The sequence below is a fragment of the Phycodurus eques genome, chromosome 18, assembly GCF_024500275.1.
Source record: "Phycodurus eques isolate BA_2022a chromosome 18, UOR_Pequ_1.1, whole genome shotgun sequence".
NCBI classification, from domain to species: Eukaryota; Metazoa; Chordata; class Actinopteri; order Syngnathiformes; family Syngnathidae; genus Phycodurus; species Phycodurus eques.
Window position 1 is genome coordinate 17,674,612 of NC_084542.1, and position 20,575 is coordinate 17,695,186.

At 44.4% G+C, this 20,575-nt stretch overlaps 2 protein-coding genes across 13 annotated transcripts in view; one reads left to right on the forward strand and one right to left on the reverse strand.

Annotated features, from left to right (window-relative positions):
• The first annotated feature begins 508 nt into the window (after nt 1-508).
• Nucleotides 509-11,796, forward strand: cmtr1 (cap methyltransferase 1). Of its 4 annotated transcripts, none has more exons than XM_061704852.1 (24): nt 509-694; nt 1,218-1,310; nt 1,385-1,533; nt 1,720-1,878; nt 2,271-2,363; nt 2,466-2,537; nt 2,801-2,895; nt 2,973-3,045; nt 3,118-3,316; nt 3,923-4,041; nt 4,199-4,295; nt 4,611-4,743; nt 5,812-5,991; nt 6,483-6,539; nt 6,624-6,681; nt 6,756-6,824; nt 6,898-7,029; nt 7,724-7,849; nt 7,923-8,014; nt 8,748-8,816; nt 9,107-9,154; nt 9,285-9,397; nt 9,472-9,580; nt 10,345-11,796. In XM_061704852.1, exons 2-24 carry the CDS (start codon nt 1,226-1,228, stop codon nt 10,478-10,480), a joined length of 2,463 nt encoding a protein of 820 aa, XP_061560836.1. In that variant the 5' UTR covers nt 509-694; nt 1,218-1,225; the 3' UTR covers nt 10,481-11,796. The 4 variants fall into 4 exon arrangements, 3 of the variants coding, with proteins under 3 accessions (XP_061560836.1, XP_061560837.1, XP_061560838.1); XM_061704853.1 differs by having other exon boundaries at nt 1,221-1,310; XM_061704854.1 differs by lacking the exon at nt 509-694 and adding an exon at nt 731-805.
• Nucleotides 11,797-13,296: 1,500 nt separating this feature from the next.
• Nucleotides 13,297-20,575, reverse strand: part of nhsl1b (NHS-like 1b) — a 78,421-nt gene continuing 71,142 nt past the window's right edge. For 8 of the 9 annotated variants that reach the window (XM_061703861.1, XM_061703867.1, XM_061703868.1 and 5 more), the window contains 2 exons: nt 19,587-19,722; nt 13,297-15,052 (listed from right to left, as the gene is read on the reverse strand). In XM_061703861.1, coding sequence (XP_061559845.1) covers nt 14,488-15,052; nt 19,587-19,722 — 701 coding nt within the window. In that variant the 3' untranslated portion in view covers nt 13,297-14,487. Of the gene's footprint in view, nt 19,473-19,586; nt 19,723-20,575 lie in introns of all 9 variants that reach the window. The other variant, XM_061703869.1, reaches the window with a different exon arrangement.

Here is a 20,575-nt window from a genome sequence, read left to right on the forward strand (position 1 = left end):
GCAAGACTACACTTATGCTAATCGCTTAATGGCAAACACAAGGTGGAGTTAAAAATTCACGCAAACGTGTTCAGGTGATTTGTTATTCTTAGGCTAAAAAAAAATAAACAATTTACAAATGAAATACAGGTTTTGTTTTCTCTTCAAGCTTTAGTAACCAAAACGTTTTACTCTCTAATGGGGGTGTTCCAATTATATGTGTTTAAAAAAAATACTTTTCTAAAATCGTTACCTTTACTAATATAATATTTCATAAAGAAAGGGAAACAACTAAATTCTTTCAAATATTTACTGATGGTGTAGTAAATGTATTCTGAAGAGGAAGACACACACCATAACTTTAAAGTCTTAATAAAATATGTGCCATTAGTTATTGTGAATTCACTTTAATAAATATAAAAATTAAACAGGAGTACTGAGAAGAAGCTTTCTGAGATTTTTTTTTATGCAGGCAGTTTTGGTGCTTCTCTGACGTCATCGTCCCGCGTCCTGCGCCCGTCTACAGTAAAAAGACCCCGTCGAAAAAAGAAAATAAAGCTGCCTTGGATTTCAATTTCAAGTGAAGCATCGACCTATTTTGCAGTAACTATCACTAAAACGCTTCATTTGTTCCTCCTCTTGCCGCCGGAATATTGAAGCCCGTATGGAGTCGACGAACTGTGACTGAGGAAGTGACGCGTTTACGCCTGAATCGGTAAAATGTTAGCTGTCTCGTATGCTATGTAGCTAGCAGCTCAAGTTACGCAGTTTCGTTTGACAGTAAACGCCGATGAGCGCCGAAGCGGACCAGCGTTACCTCGCCTGAGTACATTTTTTGTTTTGTTTAAAGTCTTCGCGTAATTCTTTCAACGGGACGTATGACCTTTTGCAGCGTGTGCGTTATCAACTTTGCAGGCTGTGGCTACAGTCCAAAAGAGCGATTTCTTTGCCACGATGATATCGCTAGCTGGCTGGCTAGTCCTGTCAGTCAGTCAGTCATTGCAGTTAAATCTTAAATGTCGAAACTGATGCGTTAATACCATTGGTGTTGTTTTGAGCAAGATAATGGCACTCACATAGTCTGCAAGCTCGAAATGTAAACTGCAGAGTATATTTATCTCATACTCAGAATACTATTTCTTAGGACTTACAATTTCGATAGTGTATAGTTTTGTTTACACAGCATACGTTGACGCTAAATGTCAAAAGTTGGCTTCTTCTTGCTGTATGTTCCGCAGCAGCCGTGATGAAGAGAAGGGTGGACCCCGCTCCCGTGCTGGCTGCCAAGAGGCACCGTGCTGACAGCAGCTCCGACGAAGAGTCCAGACAAGGTGGCCCGCCTCTCGGATTCGCAGCTATTTGCGTCATATGCCGGATAAAGTCAGTCGACGGTTTTCCTTTCCAGACTCCAGCCAGAATGAGTCTCTCAGCGACCAGGAAGAGCACCGAGCCGCATTCTCCGTGCCGTCTGTACCGCTCCGCGCCGGGGACACGGACTCACCCCCGCAGGACTCCAATTTCTCCATGTACAACAGCGTGTCGCAGAAGCTCATGGTAACCTTGATGGGGGCACGAGATTGACAGGAAGTCAACTGTGGAGTATGTCGGGGTATTTAAGTAACATGCTGGAAAACTTGAACGACTGTCTAAACGACTGTCTACTGTCGTTAAATGTGCTTCAATTGAACCTCGGTATGAACCCAGATGTGCAGGTTTTACGATGGACTTGTTCCCTCGCAGGCCAAGATGGGCTTCCGCGAGGGCGAAGGTCTGGGCAAGTTCGGCCAAGGACGCAAGGAGATAGTGGAGGCGTCGACTCAGCGGGGGAGGCGAGGCCTGGGCCTCACGCTGCAGGGCTTCCAGGGGGAGCTCAATGTCGACTGGCGAGATGAACCCGAGGTAACGCGACAAATGTTGAACCCTTAGCTGACAAAATAGCCCTCAAAAGTCAAACCCGAATCGAAATGAAAGGAAACGTGTCAGTGGGAGCAGGTTCTCTTCTTTTGACTTTTATTACACCTTGGTTAAGCCCTTTTTCACACTTTTATTCGACTTAAGAATTTGTAATTGTTCCTGCAAACTTTACCGCTACTGTTAGTGAAGGTTTTATCATAGTTGGAGCCTAGAACTAAGTCATTGGCTAAAAATTGACGTGATTATGTTCCCCTGTATTTTCTATGTGACCAAATATAGGTAATACAGTGTATAGTCATCATTTTACCTCTCCCAATTGTCTTCTTTGTGTGTGTGTGTGTGTGTGTGTGTGTGTGCGTGCGTGTCTGCGTGTCCAGCCCAGCGCCACAGAGAAAGTGGACTGGTTCCCAGAATGCACCACAGAAATTCCCGATGCAGACGAGCTGAGGGACTGGATGGCAGTGGGGCCAGTAAGTACTTACCTGGAACGTTTTTAATATTTGTGTTGCTATTCTTCATTTGCACTGGATTTTCCTTGTTTTGGGAGTATAATTATTGATCTATTTTAACAGAGAAAAATGAAGATCGAAGACGAAACAGAGTTTTGCACTGAAGACCTCCTGCACACTCTTCTCAGGTGCAAGGTGAGGTTTCTGTTGGAGTTCACCTCAGACTTTGATGCGGTTCAAGATTTGTTTGGTTTTTGAGGCTCATGTTTTTTTTTTGGTTTGAACTTCAAATTCTTTGAGTGAAAGTGATGGAGAGATACGTGCAGTATAGCGAGTGTATCAGACGAGATTTAAACTGCCGGTCCGTGCCCCCAGTTCGGATTCAACGCCTGTAAGCGGTGCGAATGCCGTTTTGGTGCGTTCCGTAAAAGTCGCTATCAATTGTGGCTGGCGTGCAGGCGGTGTTTGACGACCTGGAGGGCGAGGAGATGAGAAGAGCGCGCACTCGTTCCAACCCCTACGAGACCATCCGAGGAGGCATCTTCCTCAACAGGTGTGTGTGGACGCAAGCGGGCGGGATTTGTGAGGCGCGCGGGTGAAATCATCACTTGTCGTGTTCGCCGTTTCCAGAGCGGCTATGAAAATGGCCAACATCGACCACTGCTTCGACCGCATGTTCACCGACCCGAAAGCTTCCAACGGGGTGAGTGCGCACGAGTGACCGCGGCCGCCGTCCGTCGCCTCGTCCTGACGTCCGTCGTCCCGTCTCGCGTAGAAGCCTCTGACGCACGACAATCCCAACGAACTTCTGTACTTCGGCGACGTGTGCGCGGGGCCCGGCGGCTTTTCCGAGTACGTCCTGTGGAAGCGACGCTGGCACGCCAAAGGCTTCGGCATGACGCTGAAGGGGCCGTGCGACTTCAAACTGGAGGACTTCTACGCCGCGCCCAGCGAGCTCTTCGAGCCCTACTACGGTACCGAGCGACCACGTGTTCGCTTTCACTGACGCGTTTTGCTGATACCGAGAAACGATTTTCGACTGAAAATATCTATAGACCGCAGCACGGATGGACATAAAGTGCTTTGTTTCGCTGAATTTTGTAAATACCCTCTTTTTAAAACAATATAATGTTGTTCTAATTGATTCATTTGTCCAATATTTATGACAGGAGGTCCATCAGATGAACTATATGAACTATGAATTATATAATCCACTAGATACAAATCCCTATACGGTGGAGCCCCACTATTGGCGAGGGATCAGGACCGGGCCGGACCCCGAATAGCCAAAATAATCCGAACATTGACGCGCCCATTATAAATTGTAGTGGGGGAAAAAAATACTAATTTGTTAGAATTTTTTCCCCCCTAACCCAATAAAGTCTTAAATAAGCGCGGCGATGCCAGCACTAAGCCTTTTACAGGTTGGTCCCTCCAAATTGTAGCCGAAGCACGAGTATACGGGCGTCCGCTTACTGTGGAATGACTCGGGAGTCGGCAATGGGCGAATGCTTTCTGGACACAGCTTGGGTCTCCACTGTTGACTCGCGTCGTCATTTTTTGACGTCTGCGCGTCCCAGGTGAAGGCGGCGTGGACGGCGACGGCGACATCACCCGGCCGGAGAACGTGACTGCCTTCCGGAACTTTGTGCTGGACAGCACCGAGGGAAGGGGGCTGCACTTCCTCATGGCGGACGGGGTGAGTGTGCGACCCCGCTCCGAAACCAGAAACCTTCAAGGTTCATTGAAGACTCTAAATTGTCCATCGGTGTGAATGTGAATAATCGGCGTTCGTTGTTTCCGTTTTCAATCGGCAGTCGCAAAAGTGAGTGATGATTTTCTGTGTGTGACGCCAGGGCTTCTCCGTGGAAGGCCAGGAGAACCTTCAGGAGATTCTGAGCAAGCAGCTGCTGCTCTGCCAGTTCCTCACCGCGCTCTCCACACTCAGGACAGGTCGGACCGCTTTGTTCCATCAGAAAAACTCTCTTTTTAGCCACACTCATTGATTTAGCGGCAGTAATAACAAAATGAACATGAATACAAAACGTCCTATCTCATTTCTTACACTTTTGTTCATGAAATATAAACAACAAACTACTTCGATGCTGTCAAAAGTGGGCAAGGAGAGTCGCAGTCGCCGATTCTTGAACGCGAAAAAAAGTCGAACAAATGAGAGCGCTTCAAAGGAGTTGCTGTCGGTGCTCATGATGTCGCTCACTAGGCCACGCCCCTTAAAGGTCTCATTGTGATGCTTTTTCTCTCTTCCAGGCGGCCATTTTGTCTGTAAAACCTTCGATCTCTTCACGCCTTTCAGCGTGGGTTTGGTCTACCTACTGTACCTCTGCTTCGATCGCGTCACGCTCTTCAAACCCGTGACCAGCCGGCCCGCCAACTCCGAGAGGTACGCCGCGGAAATGACGTTTGCGTATGTATTTGATACGGGGCGCGTCCCGACATACGCGCTTTTGAGGTTGAAAACGGCGCGGAATGAACGAGTTCGCTGGGCGGCTTAAGAATACGTGGTTGCGAGAAAGGCACGCGCGGTTCCCGCACGACTTCCTATTTTTCATTGGGTCGCTCAAGTGTTTTTCATCCAAATATTTACTGTCATAATGACTTTACTACTGTGTAACATAGGTTAGTAATAGTCTATGTACCGTCTGTGGTAGCATTAATAAAAAAAAAAAGAAAAAAAGTCTGCTCTTGTGGTTAATCCATTTGATCTCACGGGATTTTCTAATCACGTCACACGTGAATAAAATTGGAATTACTGTACGTACCGGGGTTCAATCCCCGACCCCCGCCTGTGTGGAGTTTGCATGTTCTCCCCGTGCCGGCGTGGCTTTTCTCCGGGCACTCCGGTTTCCACCCACATCCCAAAAAACATGCGTGCTAGGTTAATTGACACCTCTAAATTGTCCGTAGGTGTGAATGTGAGTGCGAATGGTTGTTTGTTTGGATGTGCCCTGCGATTGGCTGGCGACCAGTTCGGGGTGTGCCCCGCCTCCTGCCCGATGATAGCCGGCCGGGATGGGCTCCGGCACGCCCGCGACCCGCGTGAGGAGAAGCGGCTCAGTAAATGGATGGATGTGTTTACAAGAATGAAGGAGAGAAATTATATGACATTATTATATTATTATTATATGAAATTATATGACAAGACTAAAGGTGAAAATTATTGGGAAAATGAAGTCAGAATATTTCCAGAAACAAGTTTAAAAAAAAAAAAGAGAGAGAGAGAGAATAAAGTCTAGAAATTGGGATTTTACGCTAAAGTGGAAATTGAGAGTGAAGTCAAGAAGATTTCAAGAAAAAGTGTCGGTTAAACTCCAAATTGTACGACTTTTGCCGTGTTTTGCCGATGAAAACCAGCAAGCTGTAGCTGTAATCGGTGTTGCTTGGTTTTCACCTTTAGCGCGAAGATGTATTTCCGTGCTGCGTTTTGCTCAACAGTCCCACGTCTCGGCAGGTACGTGGTGTGCCGAGGTTTAAAGCCGGGCTCCGACGCCGTCAGGGAGTACATGTTCCGAGTCAATCTGAAACTCAAGCAGCTGCGGGACGCGGACACGGACGTGACGGACGTGGTTCCCCTCGGCGTCATCAAGGAGGACGCCGACTTCTACAACTTCATGGTCAACTCCAATGAGAGGTGCCTGCTCGACGGCCACGTTGGAGTTTTAAAAGTGTTTCAAAGTGAAAAAACAGCGCTACCTTGACTTTCAAGTCTAATCATTCCATTGTTATTCGTTTTATTCTAATTAATTGACCAACTATTTCAGAATTTAAAAATACATGTCAAATTGTTCATTTGAATCATGAGTCATCCTTTTAAAATTGTTGTCATTATTAATTTAAGTATAATTAATTCATCAAAGATGTAATTGAATTAAAATGCTTTTTGAATTGAATGCTGTTTAAATATATTTCCATTTTGTTAATTACAATAAATCCATTCGGCCTTTTTTCTTTAATTAACGAATTTTCGGAAACCACTTTTGTTTTTCTTTTTTTTACTACAACTTGTATTACTACCGTACTCTTGTTAACGTCAATGCTCGGTGGGCCTGGATTAAAGACCGGAGCGGGCCGTACGTGTCCCACGGGCCACACTTTGACACCTGCGTTTGTTGGTGTCCCCAGCCTGTGCGCCGTCCAGATCAAAGCCCTGGCCAAGATCCACGCCTTCGTTTTAGACCCGTGAGTAGCTTTTGTCGCCCGGCCGGACATCGTACTGCCGTGCGTTTGGCTTCTGTGTGCAACCGAGTGTGTCGGCCCCCGCAGGACGCTCGCCGAGTCGAGGCAAGCTGACGTACGCAAGAATTGTCTCAAGCTCTGGGGGGTGAGTGGGCCGCTACTTTTCAGTCCCCGTCGCGTAGCCGCCGCCGCCTTCACGCGTTCTGCGTCTGCTCGCAGGTGCCCGACAAGGCCAGGGTCACGCCGGCGTCCTCGGACCCGAGGTCCAAATTCTATGAACTGGTCAAGGTCGGTTGAGATGTGACATCAAGCTCTAACGCCTCAATTTATATGCGTTGAAATGGTGACGTTTCTGCTCCAGAATCCCGACGTGGAAGTGTTCAAAAGCAGCATCACGCCGCTCAACTCCAGCACACTTGAAAAGCTGCGTCACGTCCTGGACCACCGTTGCATTGTGGGAGGCGGCGAGCAGATCTTCCTTCTAACGCTGGGCGTGAGCGCGCACACACACGCACGGACGCAACGACAACATGTATTAACATTGCAGTTATATGAGATACTCGTTGAGATGTGACAATGAAGTAGGAACTTTGCCAGAAAGAAACAAATTATTGTTTGACTAGAATCAAGTCAGAATATTGGGAAAAATTATAAATATTCAAAATATAATTTCAAAAATAAAGTTGTCATTTTTCTGAAAAAAGTTCTTTTATGAGAATAAAGTTGTCATTTTTCAAGAAACAATGTAATTTGCAGAGAAATGTCTACATAAATGAAGCGGAAACATTGTGAGAAATAGTCGAAACGAAAGTGAAATCTTTAGTCCAAATAAGGTTGTACTTTGGGCAGAAAAAAAAAAAATAAAAAATTGTGAGAATAAAGTCGGACTATTATAAGAGAAAAAAAATATTACTGTCAGAAAAAAAGTCTGAATTTTCAGAAAAGAGTTGCAATGTTGTGAGAACAAGCCATTTAAAAAAAAAAAAAAAAAAAAAACATTTTTACAAAAATAAGGTAGCAATATCATGACAAATCATACTGTTGTGAGCAAAAAGATTTTCATGAAAAGAATGTAACATTACAAGAAATATTGATCTTATTTTTTTATAGAGATTCATTCATCAGATCTCATTTTACTAGTTGAACTATTCAAGAGAAACAAACGCCTTCCGTTTCCGCTCGTGCAGAAGTCTCAGATTTACACGTGGGACGGAAAGATGCCTTTGCGATGGAGGAAGCTGGAGAACTTCAAGCTGGAGCTGCCCAGAGATTCTCTGCTGAGTGTGGAGATCGTGCAGGAGCTGAAAGGCGAGGTGAGCGCCGCCCGCCGGGCGCTCGGCCGACAGTCCGGCGTCACCGTGTCGAAATGTGCTTCGCCGTCCACAGGGCAAAGCGCAGCGGCGAATCAACGCCGTGCACGTGATGGATGCGCTCATTCTGAACGGCACCGACGTCAGAGATCAGCACTTCAACAAGCGGTGAGGAACGCGTCCTCGCGTTCGGGTCACGTCGTTTTCGCCGCAAATAAATATTTAGTAGGCCACAAACGCTAGATAACATCGTCAAAATGTTAAAACAAATGTTTTGTTTTCCCATGGTATTAAGTCGTTTTAATGTTAATGTTTTGTTTTTTTGTAATATTCAGATGAGTCACGATAAAAAAAAAAAAAATTTTTTTAAATGTAATTCTCATACCACAACTTTGTCTTAAAAATAAGGCTTTTTAAAGTATATAATATATATTTTTATTTTATTTTTAAAGTATAAAGTATTACATTTTTACTCTCCTTAAAATACTATCAATGTTCCTGACTTTATTGATGTACAATTCTGATTCATTTTCTTGTACTATTATAATTTTATGCGTGGGAACAACATTTTTTTTTTTCTCTGAATATTAAGACTTTGTTTTCCTACAATGCTTTTTAAAAATAATATTACAACTGTATTCTCCTTAAAATACACTTCATATACCACGATTATTTATGACTTTATGTCAAATATAATTTTATGTTCTCATAAAACACATTTTCCATGTAATATTTGAAATGTATTCCTAAAAAAAATGCACCTTATTTTCCTCCCAATATTACGTTATAAGTTATAACAACTTAATGCGGCTGAAAACGCCCTTTCGCACTGCACTGCAGTATATTCGTAATGGAGAGAGGCCTTCCGACTGAACGTTTTGTTGTACTGTGTGTCATGCAGGATCGAGATGGCTGAGAAGTTCGTGAAGGCGGTGGCCAAGCCCAGCCGACCTGACATGAACCCCATCAGGTGCCGTTTGTTCTTGTGGCGAGCTAGCCGGGAGAAATTCCTGTAGGCCTACAGTGAACCCCGTCCATCGAAGGGGATGCGATGCGTTCCAGGCCCACCCGCCATATTATTCAAAAAGAATAATTTTTTTTAAATGATAATTTTTCTTTCCCCCCAAGCGCTTTAAAAAGATTGTTGGAAGAAAAGAAAAAAAACGCGCTATGGCAGGTTAACACTGTCAACCACTTTTTATGCTATCTGCACATGTTTTGGGTTTCACGTTTTCTTCTTGATTGTCTGGGCCCAAACAGAGTGAAGGAGGTGTACAGGCTGGAGGAAATGGAGAAGATCTTTGTCAGGTACGACGACCGCTTGCAATTTGAAGATCCTTGATGGTCGCTCTTTAAACTTAAAGGTGACGAGCCTTGGCAGAGGTCTGCTTTTGTTGATTTTTATGTTTTTATTTTTTTAAATGTTGTCATGACACAGACTGGAAATGAAGGTGACAAAGAGTTCGGGGGGAGTCCCACGTCTGTCTTACACCGGCCGAGACGACCGACACTTCCTTCCCACCGGACTCTACATCATCAAGACCACCAACGGTGCGTCTCGCCGCTGTGCGCGGGCGCGTGTGCGATTTCGCTGAGCCGTCCCCTGCCGCCTCCCATCTTTTCAGAGCCGTGGATGATGGCGTACAGCAAAACCTCCAACAGGAAGTACTTCTTTAACAAGACCAACGAGAAGTCCGTCTTTGACACACCGGCCGACGCTGCGTCCCCTTTCCAGTATGTTCCGTCCTCGTCCGCTCCTCTCGCATGCTGTTTTTATGGGGTTTTTTCACACCACCTCAATAGATTAGAAATAAGACAGTCAATAGAAGTACTTTAGCATCTTTAAATTCAAACCTTTTTTATAAATAGTACATTTAATATTCATCCATTCTAAAGTCCCACCTGCATAAAAATTGAGGTAGGCTACTTAAAATGGATGAAGTTCCTGGATCCTAAATGCAAGAACATGACAACTTTATTCATGTAACGAATATTACGACATAATCCGCTTCAAAATAGAACTTTTTATTGTAATGTTATGATGTAATTCTCTTAAAAATAGATTTTTTCTCATATTCTGTTAACTATACTACTTTTTTTTTTCTTTGTCAAAATATGAACTTTATTCTCTTAAAAAGCCTTTTTTTCCATAGTATAACAACCAATGTATCGTATTCTCTTAAAAATACAACTTTTCCTCAGAATATTACAACTTTATTATCTTAAAAAAATGCTACTTTGTTCTCGTAATGTTACGACCTGATTCTCTGAAGACTTGATTTTTTTCCTCATACTTACTCTCAATACTTCTTCTTGTCGTGTTATGTCTCAGAAATACTACGAGTTTTTTTTTCCTCATCATATCCTGACTTTCCTTGACTTCGGTATCGTTATCATGTCAGGACAATCCCATTTTTCTGTAAGTCTCCACTGCATCCAAATACTCGTGGACATAAACGTTGCTTTGTTTTTCTGCTCTTGCGCCCCTGTGTCGACAGCGTGTGCCACGGCGAGCGTCTCTTCTGGGCCTGGGAGGACGGCGTCATCGTGCACGACTCTCAGACGCGCGTGGACCCCGACAAGCTGTCCAAAGACGACGTGCTGGCGTTCATCCACCACAACCTCCAGCTGTGACGTGCGGCACGCTCGGTGGCGGCGCCCTTGAAAAACGCTCGAGTTGACATGTTTTTTGTTTCGTTTTTTTTTTTTTTTTTTTTTTACAAATATATCATTTTCGCGTAGCGGCCATTTCAGTTTTTACTAAGTCCTCTTTGGCCAATGATAAATGTATGGTGAAATATGATGCAAACAGATATTCATCCACAAGAAAAATTCACTCTTCCAGTAGTCTCCACAATGAAAATGACACAACGACGGAGTTGTATGCGAGTCTAATTTCAATCACTCAAAAAAAGTGTTTGATATTATGAGCATTTGTGGGGTAAATATTTTGGACTTTTTATAACACTTCCTTTCAAATGTGTTTCTGATAATAGCTCGGTGGGTGGGAATAAATACTCTCGCTGGCCCAAAATAACCCAGCCCAAGTTTCTTTTTCAACACAATTTCAGCAGCTGTTTGTGAATCCTTGTCGTGACATTTGGTCTCTTTGCACATAACAGATGCGAAGAACCAGCGGGGGCACTGATCATGCTGCCGTTGTCCATTTTTAGGCTTTTCTCGTGTTTTCATCATGTCAGCACTGCCGATAAACAGGCATCTTTCTCTTTAAATACAGCAACTAAGGCAAAGTTGTTAAAGCAGCTCTGAAATGAAATCATATAGGAGAATTTTGCTCCATCTGTCATGGTGTCCTACATTGTGTCCCTTTGTCTTTTTTTTTTTGGGGGGGGGGAGGGCAGTGTATACCCAGACTTTTCTGTTACAGTCCCTCACATTGCTTGAACGGTGTGTGTGTGTGTGTGTGTGTGTATGTATATATATATATATATATATATATATATGCACACACTGTGAATAATAGGGACATGAAATAAAAGCAACAATGAAATGCTATCTTGTGAAAGAAGTTTTAGCGGAGGAAAGACTTAAGAGCAACATTTTGTTCTTGAATGTGATATTTTGATTGGCGGGTCGCTCAGCCAATCGGATCTCGTGCTTACGTGCCAGGGAGCGATTGTATTGTCGGTGGTGTTCTTTTTCTTATTATTTGTAGGGTATATCTGGACTTATTCTTGTTAAAATCCATCCCGTGGCTTGAAAATGAAAAACAATTCTGATGATAATAAATGAGCACTCAGTCAAGCGCTTCATGATACAACAACTCGTTCGTAAACAATTGGAAAATTGTGCATTGTTTGTGGCACTCAGAGGAGAGAATGCTCAGCCTATCGGATCTCGCTCTGTGTTCACGTGACAACCCGACGTGACAGGTGTGTTTATGTAACTAATCGCAGCATATGAAATAAATGAGTAAGGCTTAACTGAATGAAGTCGTTTATGAACGTAAAAAAGGCTAACTTGTTCAATTAAATGTGTGACGCAACCAAAACATCCTTTCGGCGATGAGAGGGGCGGGTCACTCAAGCCAATGGGAGCTCGCTCGAGAAGTCACGTGACAGGAAGTGCTGTTCCAAAACAAGACGGGATTGACAGGCCATTTTCGATCGAGTTTGTGCGTTTCTTGCTTTGACTTGGGAGCAACAATTTGAGATACGAGCGTAGTATGGCGGTGGTGAACTCAACTCACTTCACGACAAGCAGCATTTTGGCAGATTACCGCATACTTTTGCGTTTCGGCATCCGCGGAGTCGCAGATTTCCCCCCCGCCCAATTTTGTATTTTTAAAAATAATTTGGAAGGCTGCGTTCATTTCAAAAGGGAAATATGATTTCAGATGAGAGCGATCCCGAACTTGTATTTTAAAGCAGCACTTGTGTTGAAGTGACACACACAAACATCGGGGGAGTAGCTAACAGCCTGGGTTATTCCGGAGAGTCTTGGTTGCACTTCAGGTGAATTTTTACATTTTTAAAAAATGTTATTTTATTTTTTATTTTATTATTTTTTGTTTTCATCAAATCATCTGTAAGCGATTTAGTCCTTTTTTGTTACCTCTACATCACATCCATTTGGAAACTGGAAACAATATTTTTGTTTTTAGGCGCAAAGGGCATCCAATCGGTGATGTCGATATGAGCTGAGTCAGCTCATATCGACTGGCAAACGTTCGTCCTTTTGTGGAAGGATCGATAGAAGCCTCGCCCACTCATGATCACGCTATCGACCCGGCCGAATGAGTTGAGACACGTGCGCGCTTTTGGAATGTGGGAAGAAGATGGAGTACCCATGCAAGCCGGGCAAGCTTGGAACCCTAATTTGAAACCCTCACCCAGTTTGAAACCCTAATTTGAAACATTAACGCTAATTTGAAACCTTACTTTGAGGCCCTAACCCAGATTTTAAACCCAACTCTGAAAACCTAACCCTGTATTGAAACCCTAACCCAATATTCAAACCCTAACCCTGTTTTGAAACCCTAATGTTAATTTGAAACCCTACTTTGAAACCATAACCCTAATTTTGAAAATCTACTTTGAAACCCTAACCCGGTGTTGAAACGCTACTTTGAGACCCTAACACTAATTTGAAACTCTAACCCTGTTTTGAAACCCTAACCCATTTTGCAACCCTACTTGTAAACCCTAACCGTTTTGAAACCCTACTTTGAAACTCTAACCCTAATTTAAACCCTAACCCTTTTGAAACCCCACTTTGAAACCCTAACCCTCATCTGATAACCAAACCCTGTTTTGAAACCCCACTTTGAGGTCCCTAAACCCGTTTTGCAACCCTACTTGTAAACACTAACCCTGTTTTGAAACCCTACTTTGAAACCATAACGCAAACCCTGCTCTGAATAAGGCATCCAATATTTTGACCAGCTCATGAAGACAACAGAATAATAAAGTCGTGACACAGCAGTCCAGTTGTGACTTCAAACATTCATTTTCTATTTATTTACATACATAACAATATAAAAGTGTGTCAGGATCAACTTTGAAAGGGTCAACGACAGCTCACATCCGAGTAAAGTTCGTTTATTAGCTCTTTGGTAACCACGCCGACCAAAAGAACAACAAGAAAAAGAGCAGTTCTGAAAATATTTTAAGGAAAACATTCTTTCAAACAAACACACACAACGGACGACAACTACGCACAGTGCAAAATCTACAATTGACAAAGAGATTTATGAGCCAACCGGAACAGAAATGAGCGAAATTGATTGTTCGGCGCGTTCGGAAAGTCACGGCGCACGATCGTCATTAACACACGGTGAAGTCCCGTAATTTAAAACAGTTCAACCGATTACATCACACTTTTGAAACACATTGTAAATGTATTTGAACGTGAAAAAAATAACATTTGCGAGTGTAAAATGTGTCGAAAATCTTGTATGTATTGTCCATACACGTGCCTTTAAGAGGCGGGGCCCGGTGGGGCGGCATGTGACATCATAGAGTACGCGCCTGAGCATCTGGATGCGGGCTGTGGCCGACAGCAGCACCCGCGCAAGCGTGCCCATTGTCTTTTGCAGGTGTTTAATAAATGGCTGCAAAGTGCATCAGCGACTGTGGCTCTCCTTTCCCACACGCGTGGGCATCACAGGGAGCGCAGTGGCACCTTGACTTAAGAGTTGAATTTGTTCTCAATTTACTCGCATGTCAAAGACATTTTCCCAATGAAATGTATTGAAAGGCCATGAATCATTAATTCAGAACCCCCCAAATTTTTGTTGTTGTGTTTTTAATGAAGAAAAATAGTAACTGCGCGTGACCGTTGAGAGCCGAACGTGTGTTGGCGACTGCGGCTCTCTGTTTTTGGGCAGACTTCAATCTCGAAAGTTAAGCAGTCGCAAGTTAAGGGAGCACCGAAAAGCCTAAAAACGAGATTTCGCAGGGGTGCGACTGATGAACTGCGATATAAAGGGGGAACACCGTACATCACTGAAGCACGTGTGTGTTAATAAAAGGGCGCAAGAGTGACTTTCCGAACAGCCCGTAATTGTGACAGGTTAAAGTCACCCACAGAATCAAACACAAAATTGTAAACCCCCCAAAAATGAAGCTCCAAAAACTCGAGCCGCGTTCGGGCGTAGTCCGGCGACCCGAACGGAGTCCTTAACTCCCGCCGTCGTCCGATAAAGTGCCGTTGGCGTCGGCATACTCGCCGTCGCGTTCGCAGATGACGGTCATGGGGCTGCTGAGGATGCGACATCGGGCGTTGTATTTACTGCTGGCGGCCGAAGGGGGCGTACGCGAGCGGCCGTACTTGAAGGCCGAGGACGCGGGCGGCGACAGGGCGAGCGCCTCGTAGCGGCGCCACTCGTCCGCCGCCCGCTTGCCTCGGGGGCTGCGTGGCGGCGAGGACAAACCCGGCGGCGGCGAGAGCTCCGGCGAGCCGCACTCGGAGCGCGTTCGTTGCGAGCGGGGGTCCGTGGAGCGCAGCATCTCGGCGGCGGACATCCGGAAGCCGCTCTCCGAGCGGCTGCCCTTCTTCAGGAGCAGCGCCTTGAAGGTGTCGCTGCTGGTGGACGACTTGCGCAGCTGGCGCTGGATGGAACCCGACGGGCGCGCCGGCGCCGCCACTGGGGACCCGCAGGGGGGCGTCACAGGGGGCGACGGCGAGTGACTCCCCGGCTTGTCCTCCTCAGATTCTTTGCGACCCAGGACCTTCCGCTTGGACCTGCGGACAGCGAACACAGCGGACTCGAGCGCGTCGGTGACACGAAAATAAGGTTAGCCTGCTGGCAGTTATGACCACTTTTTTCAGTAAAAAGTAATCTATAGCTTTACTATTTCCAAAGCGATAATCAGATTACAGTTAGTCATTCTTCGCTATGTATCGTGGTTCACTTTTTGAGGGTTGAGTGAGTCGCAGATTTTTCCATTGTACAGCGGACCCCCGCGATTCACGGGCGATAGGAACCAGTCCGCAAATAGCGGTTGGACGAAAGACCCCTTCAAATCAGAATGTCCAAAGTTTGGCATCATTCCACACTTAATGTGCAATGTGCCTATTGGACAATGCAACCACACAATTGCACATCTAAGGTAAAGTTATTGTGGTTATCTCGTCGAATATGGCCACAGGTGGTTTGGATAGACGGAGTAGGGAAAGAGCCGCTGGTGCACGGCAGCGTCGTCGAGCCCCCTCGTGATTACAAACACACAAAAAGGTTTCGCTACTTGGAATCAGGGCTAGAAAGATAACATTGAGCCACATGCTGTTTCACACACGGACTACAAATCAAGTCAGTCGTCCACCTCGTCATCACAAACGTACAATTGTTTGCCGTTCCTCCGCGAATGAGAATTGGCTCCAGCGAAGACACGATCTGATCACGCGCTCAATTTCCTAAAGCGGATTGCCGTTCCGTTGCTTTGGTGAGCCGCGCGAGGCCGACCTACTTGGAGTAATGCGCTACCGCGATCCGGCGCCGCCGCCTTGGCGGAGGCCTGCCGCTCTGGCGGCTTTCCCCCCCAAAAAGATTACACGGCAATCACGTCGGCCGACGTGCGGCGCTGGAATGTGGCGGCGCCGAGCGGCGAACGCGGGATTAAGCGCTCGCGGCCAATCGGCCTTATTAATGTCAGCGGGTCCCGGGGACGCCAATCCGGAGGCGGCGCCGGCGGACGCCGCGTCCTCGTGGACGACTAATTACAAGCGCCGTCTTGAGAGGGGAAAGGCGAGACAGAGGTGGTCAAATTCAAAAGAAACTCTTTTACATATACGGTGAATTGATTAAAAACAACATTATATTTCATTTTTGCTTGATTAGTTTATTGTAAATAATACATTAAAATATTGGTCAAATAAACCATTTCACATAAACATATTTTTATCTATTGTATAAATGGTTGGTGAATACATTTATTGCAAATAATATATACAAAAAATTGTAAAATAAACCAAATGTACATATATATTTAACTTTTCTTTTATTTTTTTTAAATGGACGGTTAATGTATTGGTAGTAATCATTTAAAAAAATGGTAAAATCATTTTATATATACATAGATTTAAAAAGAATACAATTTATTAAATGGTTGGTTAAATAGTTCCATTACACATGTACATTGCATATATTAAAATTCAAAAATAGAAACGTATACCATTTGACATATACAGCTACATCGTTAATATATATTTGATTAAATAATTGGTTAATTGATTGTAACTATTAAAATAAATATTACAAACAATTTACATAGTACAGTTAAAATGTATAAAATGCCTTGTTCATTAATTTACCACACAGTAACAAAAATATTAGTAAAATCATTTCCAAAATAAGATACATTTAACATTTTTATCATTTGATTAAATTATTCATTTATTGTAAATAAAATAGAAATAATAGTAAAAAAAATATTTCAAATACACAGTCATGCATTAAACATTTTTGATTCTTTTAATTAATTAACTTATTCATTGTAAATAAGATACTAAAAATAATAGTAAAACATTTTATTTTATTAAATAATTGTTACATTGATTTTTTTGTAAATGATGAAATAAAACATTGGTCAAATAAACAAATTTAAAATTTTGAAAATATTATAAAAAATGGTGACTCATTATAATACATATGAATAACGTTAACGTTATTGATTCCTCCCTCTTGTATGCGTGACCTTGTCCAATCGTTTTGAAAATGTCAGGTGTCCACTGAGCATAAAGGTTTTGCCCGCCCCCTCGGCGGCGCAACAAATGCAGATTGTGCCGCTAAAGGGAGGAACGAAGGCCGCAGTGAGACAAAATCCCTAATCCTCAGATTAGATCTCCGGAGAGCGAGCGAGCGAGCGAGGGAGCCGTTCTCGTCTAGCAGCTGAAGGACACGCGTGCACGTATGAGGACTGTTTTCCAAAGTGCAAAATGCGCCGGTGGCCTACATTTGCCCTCACGCCGGGCTGGCAGTACTCCTCGCCGGCCTTACGCAAGCACGCCGCTCGCACACCTGAACGCCGCACGCTCGAGGGGCTAAAGGCTGGTGGGCGCAAAAGGATAGCATCGCTACTTTTCCAAATGTCCTCCTCTAAGGCTCGACTCCATCTCCCTCCAAACAAGATGGAATCGTGTTGCGTTCACTGGCTATTAGCATAATCTGACGTGATGTAATTTCATTCCCTCGTTGTTACTGTAATCTGTCATTGCATGTCATTTCATCCACCGCTGAATCCAGCGGCGTCAAACTCTCTTTTGCCGCGCGCCACGTTGCCGTTATGGTTTCCTTCAGATGACTGTTGAAAGGTATGATTGTATAATTGCATCGTCATATTGTTACATATAAAGTGTACATTTTTTTTTTTCTTGTCCATCCGCTTGGTTTTCGTACATTTGCAAACGGTCGGAACGCTAAACGCATCCGCCTGCCCGTACCGCTCCGAACTTTCTAATTTTAAAATGCTTGCAATTTCTTTTTACGTTATTAAAAGTGAAGACAATTCGAGATTTGCACACGCAGGGCACATGAAATGCTATGGCTGGCCAGATCTGGCCCGCACGCCTTGAGTTTCACACCTGTGCTCTAATCTGTCATGTGACTACAGCGGTGCCTTGAGATAGGAGTTCACATTGTTCCGTGAGTACACCTTAAAGTGTAGTAACAATGCCACGTAGATGCTACTCGGTAGCCCATCCATGGCATTTCCCATTACATGTTAGCATTAAGCTAACAGACCTCATGCAAAGTTATGTGCTTCTCTTTTTTTGACGTTTAGTTCGACAGTACTTTGTGCCGTTCAACAGCCTGAATTTTCTTTTTGGGAAGATTTGTTTACTTCGCGCCGCACACTTTTGGTTGTTCTCGACCTATCTCAAATATTTGCTCTCAAGTCAAAGCAATAAAACGAACAAAAAAAAAACGGACAAACGATGGATTGTATCTCCAAAAAGATGTAAGCGGGGTCGCTCGTGTCTCAAGGCGCCGCTGTGTCAGTTCCGTTCGGTTAAAACGGCAACGGAGATCTCGCAAAGTGTGCGCGCATCCTGAGCACAAATTCCCTGCAATGAAACCCCGCGCAAGTCAACTTGCGGGCGGACACGTGAGCGTGAAAAAGAAAGTGGCACGCCGCATGACAAATTTATGTGCCCCGCCCCCGGCCCCCCCTCCCCCCCCTCCTCCCTCTGAAGAGCGTACACAATGTATGTCAGAGAGAGAGAGAGAGAGAGAGAATGCACACAAGCTGCTTTCGCTCTCTCTTGCGGCCTGTAACCCAGATGAAGGCCGCCGGGTGTCGAATTGCTTAAAAATGGATGAAACTGCAGTCATCTTCGGGCCCGGGAAACGAACGCTTTCAGTCGTAAATTAGCACGGTGAGGAGAAAAGGAAGAAGGAGGCGGCTCGGGATGAACGACGAGCGTGCCCGAGGATGCCAGGCAGGGCAACGCGGCGACTTTTGCAGAGATTGATGGCGGAATTGATGAAAGATCAATCGCGAGGGATACAAAATGGAGCGCACGACGGCAGTGCAGCAAACGCGGCGTCAGCGATGAGACGGTGAGCTGGATACACTCCGTACGAACCCAACAGTAGTTCAGCTACAACCGAGAGAATCACGCTTTGTGTCTTTAAAACAAACACGCAAGCTAGTTGAGTGCAACTCTTCAGCGTTTGCTGCGTGACTGTATTATACTGCCCCCGGTGGCCAAGTTGCACACACCAGAAGGAGATTCTTTATTTGCTATTGAATTACGTTACGACTAAATGTTTATGTTTATAAAGTACAATATTATCGAGTGCTATTTCCCTGATTAACAAACACTTTGGTTGTTCTTTCGGGGATGCTAATTGCGTTTTCAGTCATTTCGATGATTTGAGATACTCGAGTTACAAGGGTGCTCACGGAACAATGAAACTCATATCTCAATGCAGCACGGTACAACATTGAAAAACATTCCTCCATAATCCGGCCAGCCATTTCCAAAACTGCTCATCCTGTTCAGAATGCCAAAATGCAAATCTTAACTTGCACTGATTTGAAGAATGTTTGGACTTTTTTCCTCCATTTTCAGCATTTTCTTCTTCTAAGAGTCTTGCCAAGTCAATTCATACGAGTTCCGTTGGCAGATTTTTTTTCACCTCAAACAAGACATTTTGTCCCTAAAATAAGCACAAAAAAAATGACTGCAATTGACAATGATTAATTATGTATATTGCATAACTATTGAATAACAATAAACGAAAAGAAAACAAGCGTGGCCGTCGCGCTCGTACCTGTGTATGGCGGCAAAGAGGTCCTCGGTGGTCCGGGCGGCGGCGGGAGTCGGGGTGACCATGCCGCCCGTCTCCGGGGTCCCGTTGAGCGACGGCGCGGGGGGCGACTCGTCCGCGTTGGGGTCGAACACGTCACCTGCGAGGCGCACACGCACATGCCGAGTTACACGGCGGCCGCGTTCCCCGCGTCGTCTTCCCGATGCGCCCGAGCCGCCGGCTGCCAGCGAGCGCGCCGGCTTTACGCGCTCCTCATCCTCTTCATCTTCATCCCCTCCCTCCCTGCGATCCCGTGGAGCCCCTCCCCCCGCTCGCTACTACCACGGAAAGCTTCCCCACCGGGCTGCTAAACCTAAGCGGGCACGGAGGAGGCAGGACCCGCCCCCAAACGAAAAGGTTTCACAAATTTAACTCCAATGTCCACATACTTTGACCAATTGAAATCATTCCAATTCCTCAAATCCTCACACTTAAAAACCAAATAATAAAAAGAAAATACATTTTACATATACAACGGCCCCTTGCTATTTGTAGGGGGACAGGGCGACGAATAGTGAACATTTGCATAGAATTGATTCCCATTATAATTGAAAAAACAAAAACACACACACACACACATATGAAACCCTACTATATATATATATATATATATATATATATATATATATATATATATATATATATATATATATATGCGTGTGTGTGTGTTTTTTAAAATATTAAAAAAATATTAAAAAAATATTTTTTTAAACACCAAAAATTATTAAAGCAGCAGCGATAAATTGCCAGTTTAAAACAAAATTGGGGAAAAAATTGAAACAAAGAAAACTGCCGAGAGTTGAACGTGCTGAAGTATGCGGGGGTCCCCTGTATTTATCTCCAATTTCCACATTTCCTAACTCAGTGGTTTACAGGCTGCCTCTTGTGAAAAAAAAAAAAAATCACGCAACTAAATATCCAAAGTGTACATGGGTTGCAAAACTATTCAATAT

What these genes read in the sequence shown, in the direction of transcription:
- cmtr1 (XM_061704852.1), top strand. Translation starts at nt 1,226, where the DNA reads ATGAAGAGAAGGGTGGACCCCGCTCCCGTGCTGGCTGCCAAGAGGCAC. An exon ending in CGACGAAGAGTCCAGACAAG is followed by an intron (nt 1,311 to 1,384) that starts GTGGCCCGCCTC and finishes TTTCCTTTCCAG; the next exon opens with ACTCCAGCCAGAATGAGTCT. An exon ending in ATTGTCTCAAGCTCTGGGGG is followed by an intron (nt 6,682 to 6,755) that starts GTGAGTGGGCCG and finishes GTCTGCTCGCAG; the next exon opens with GTGCCCGACAAGGCCAGGGT.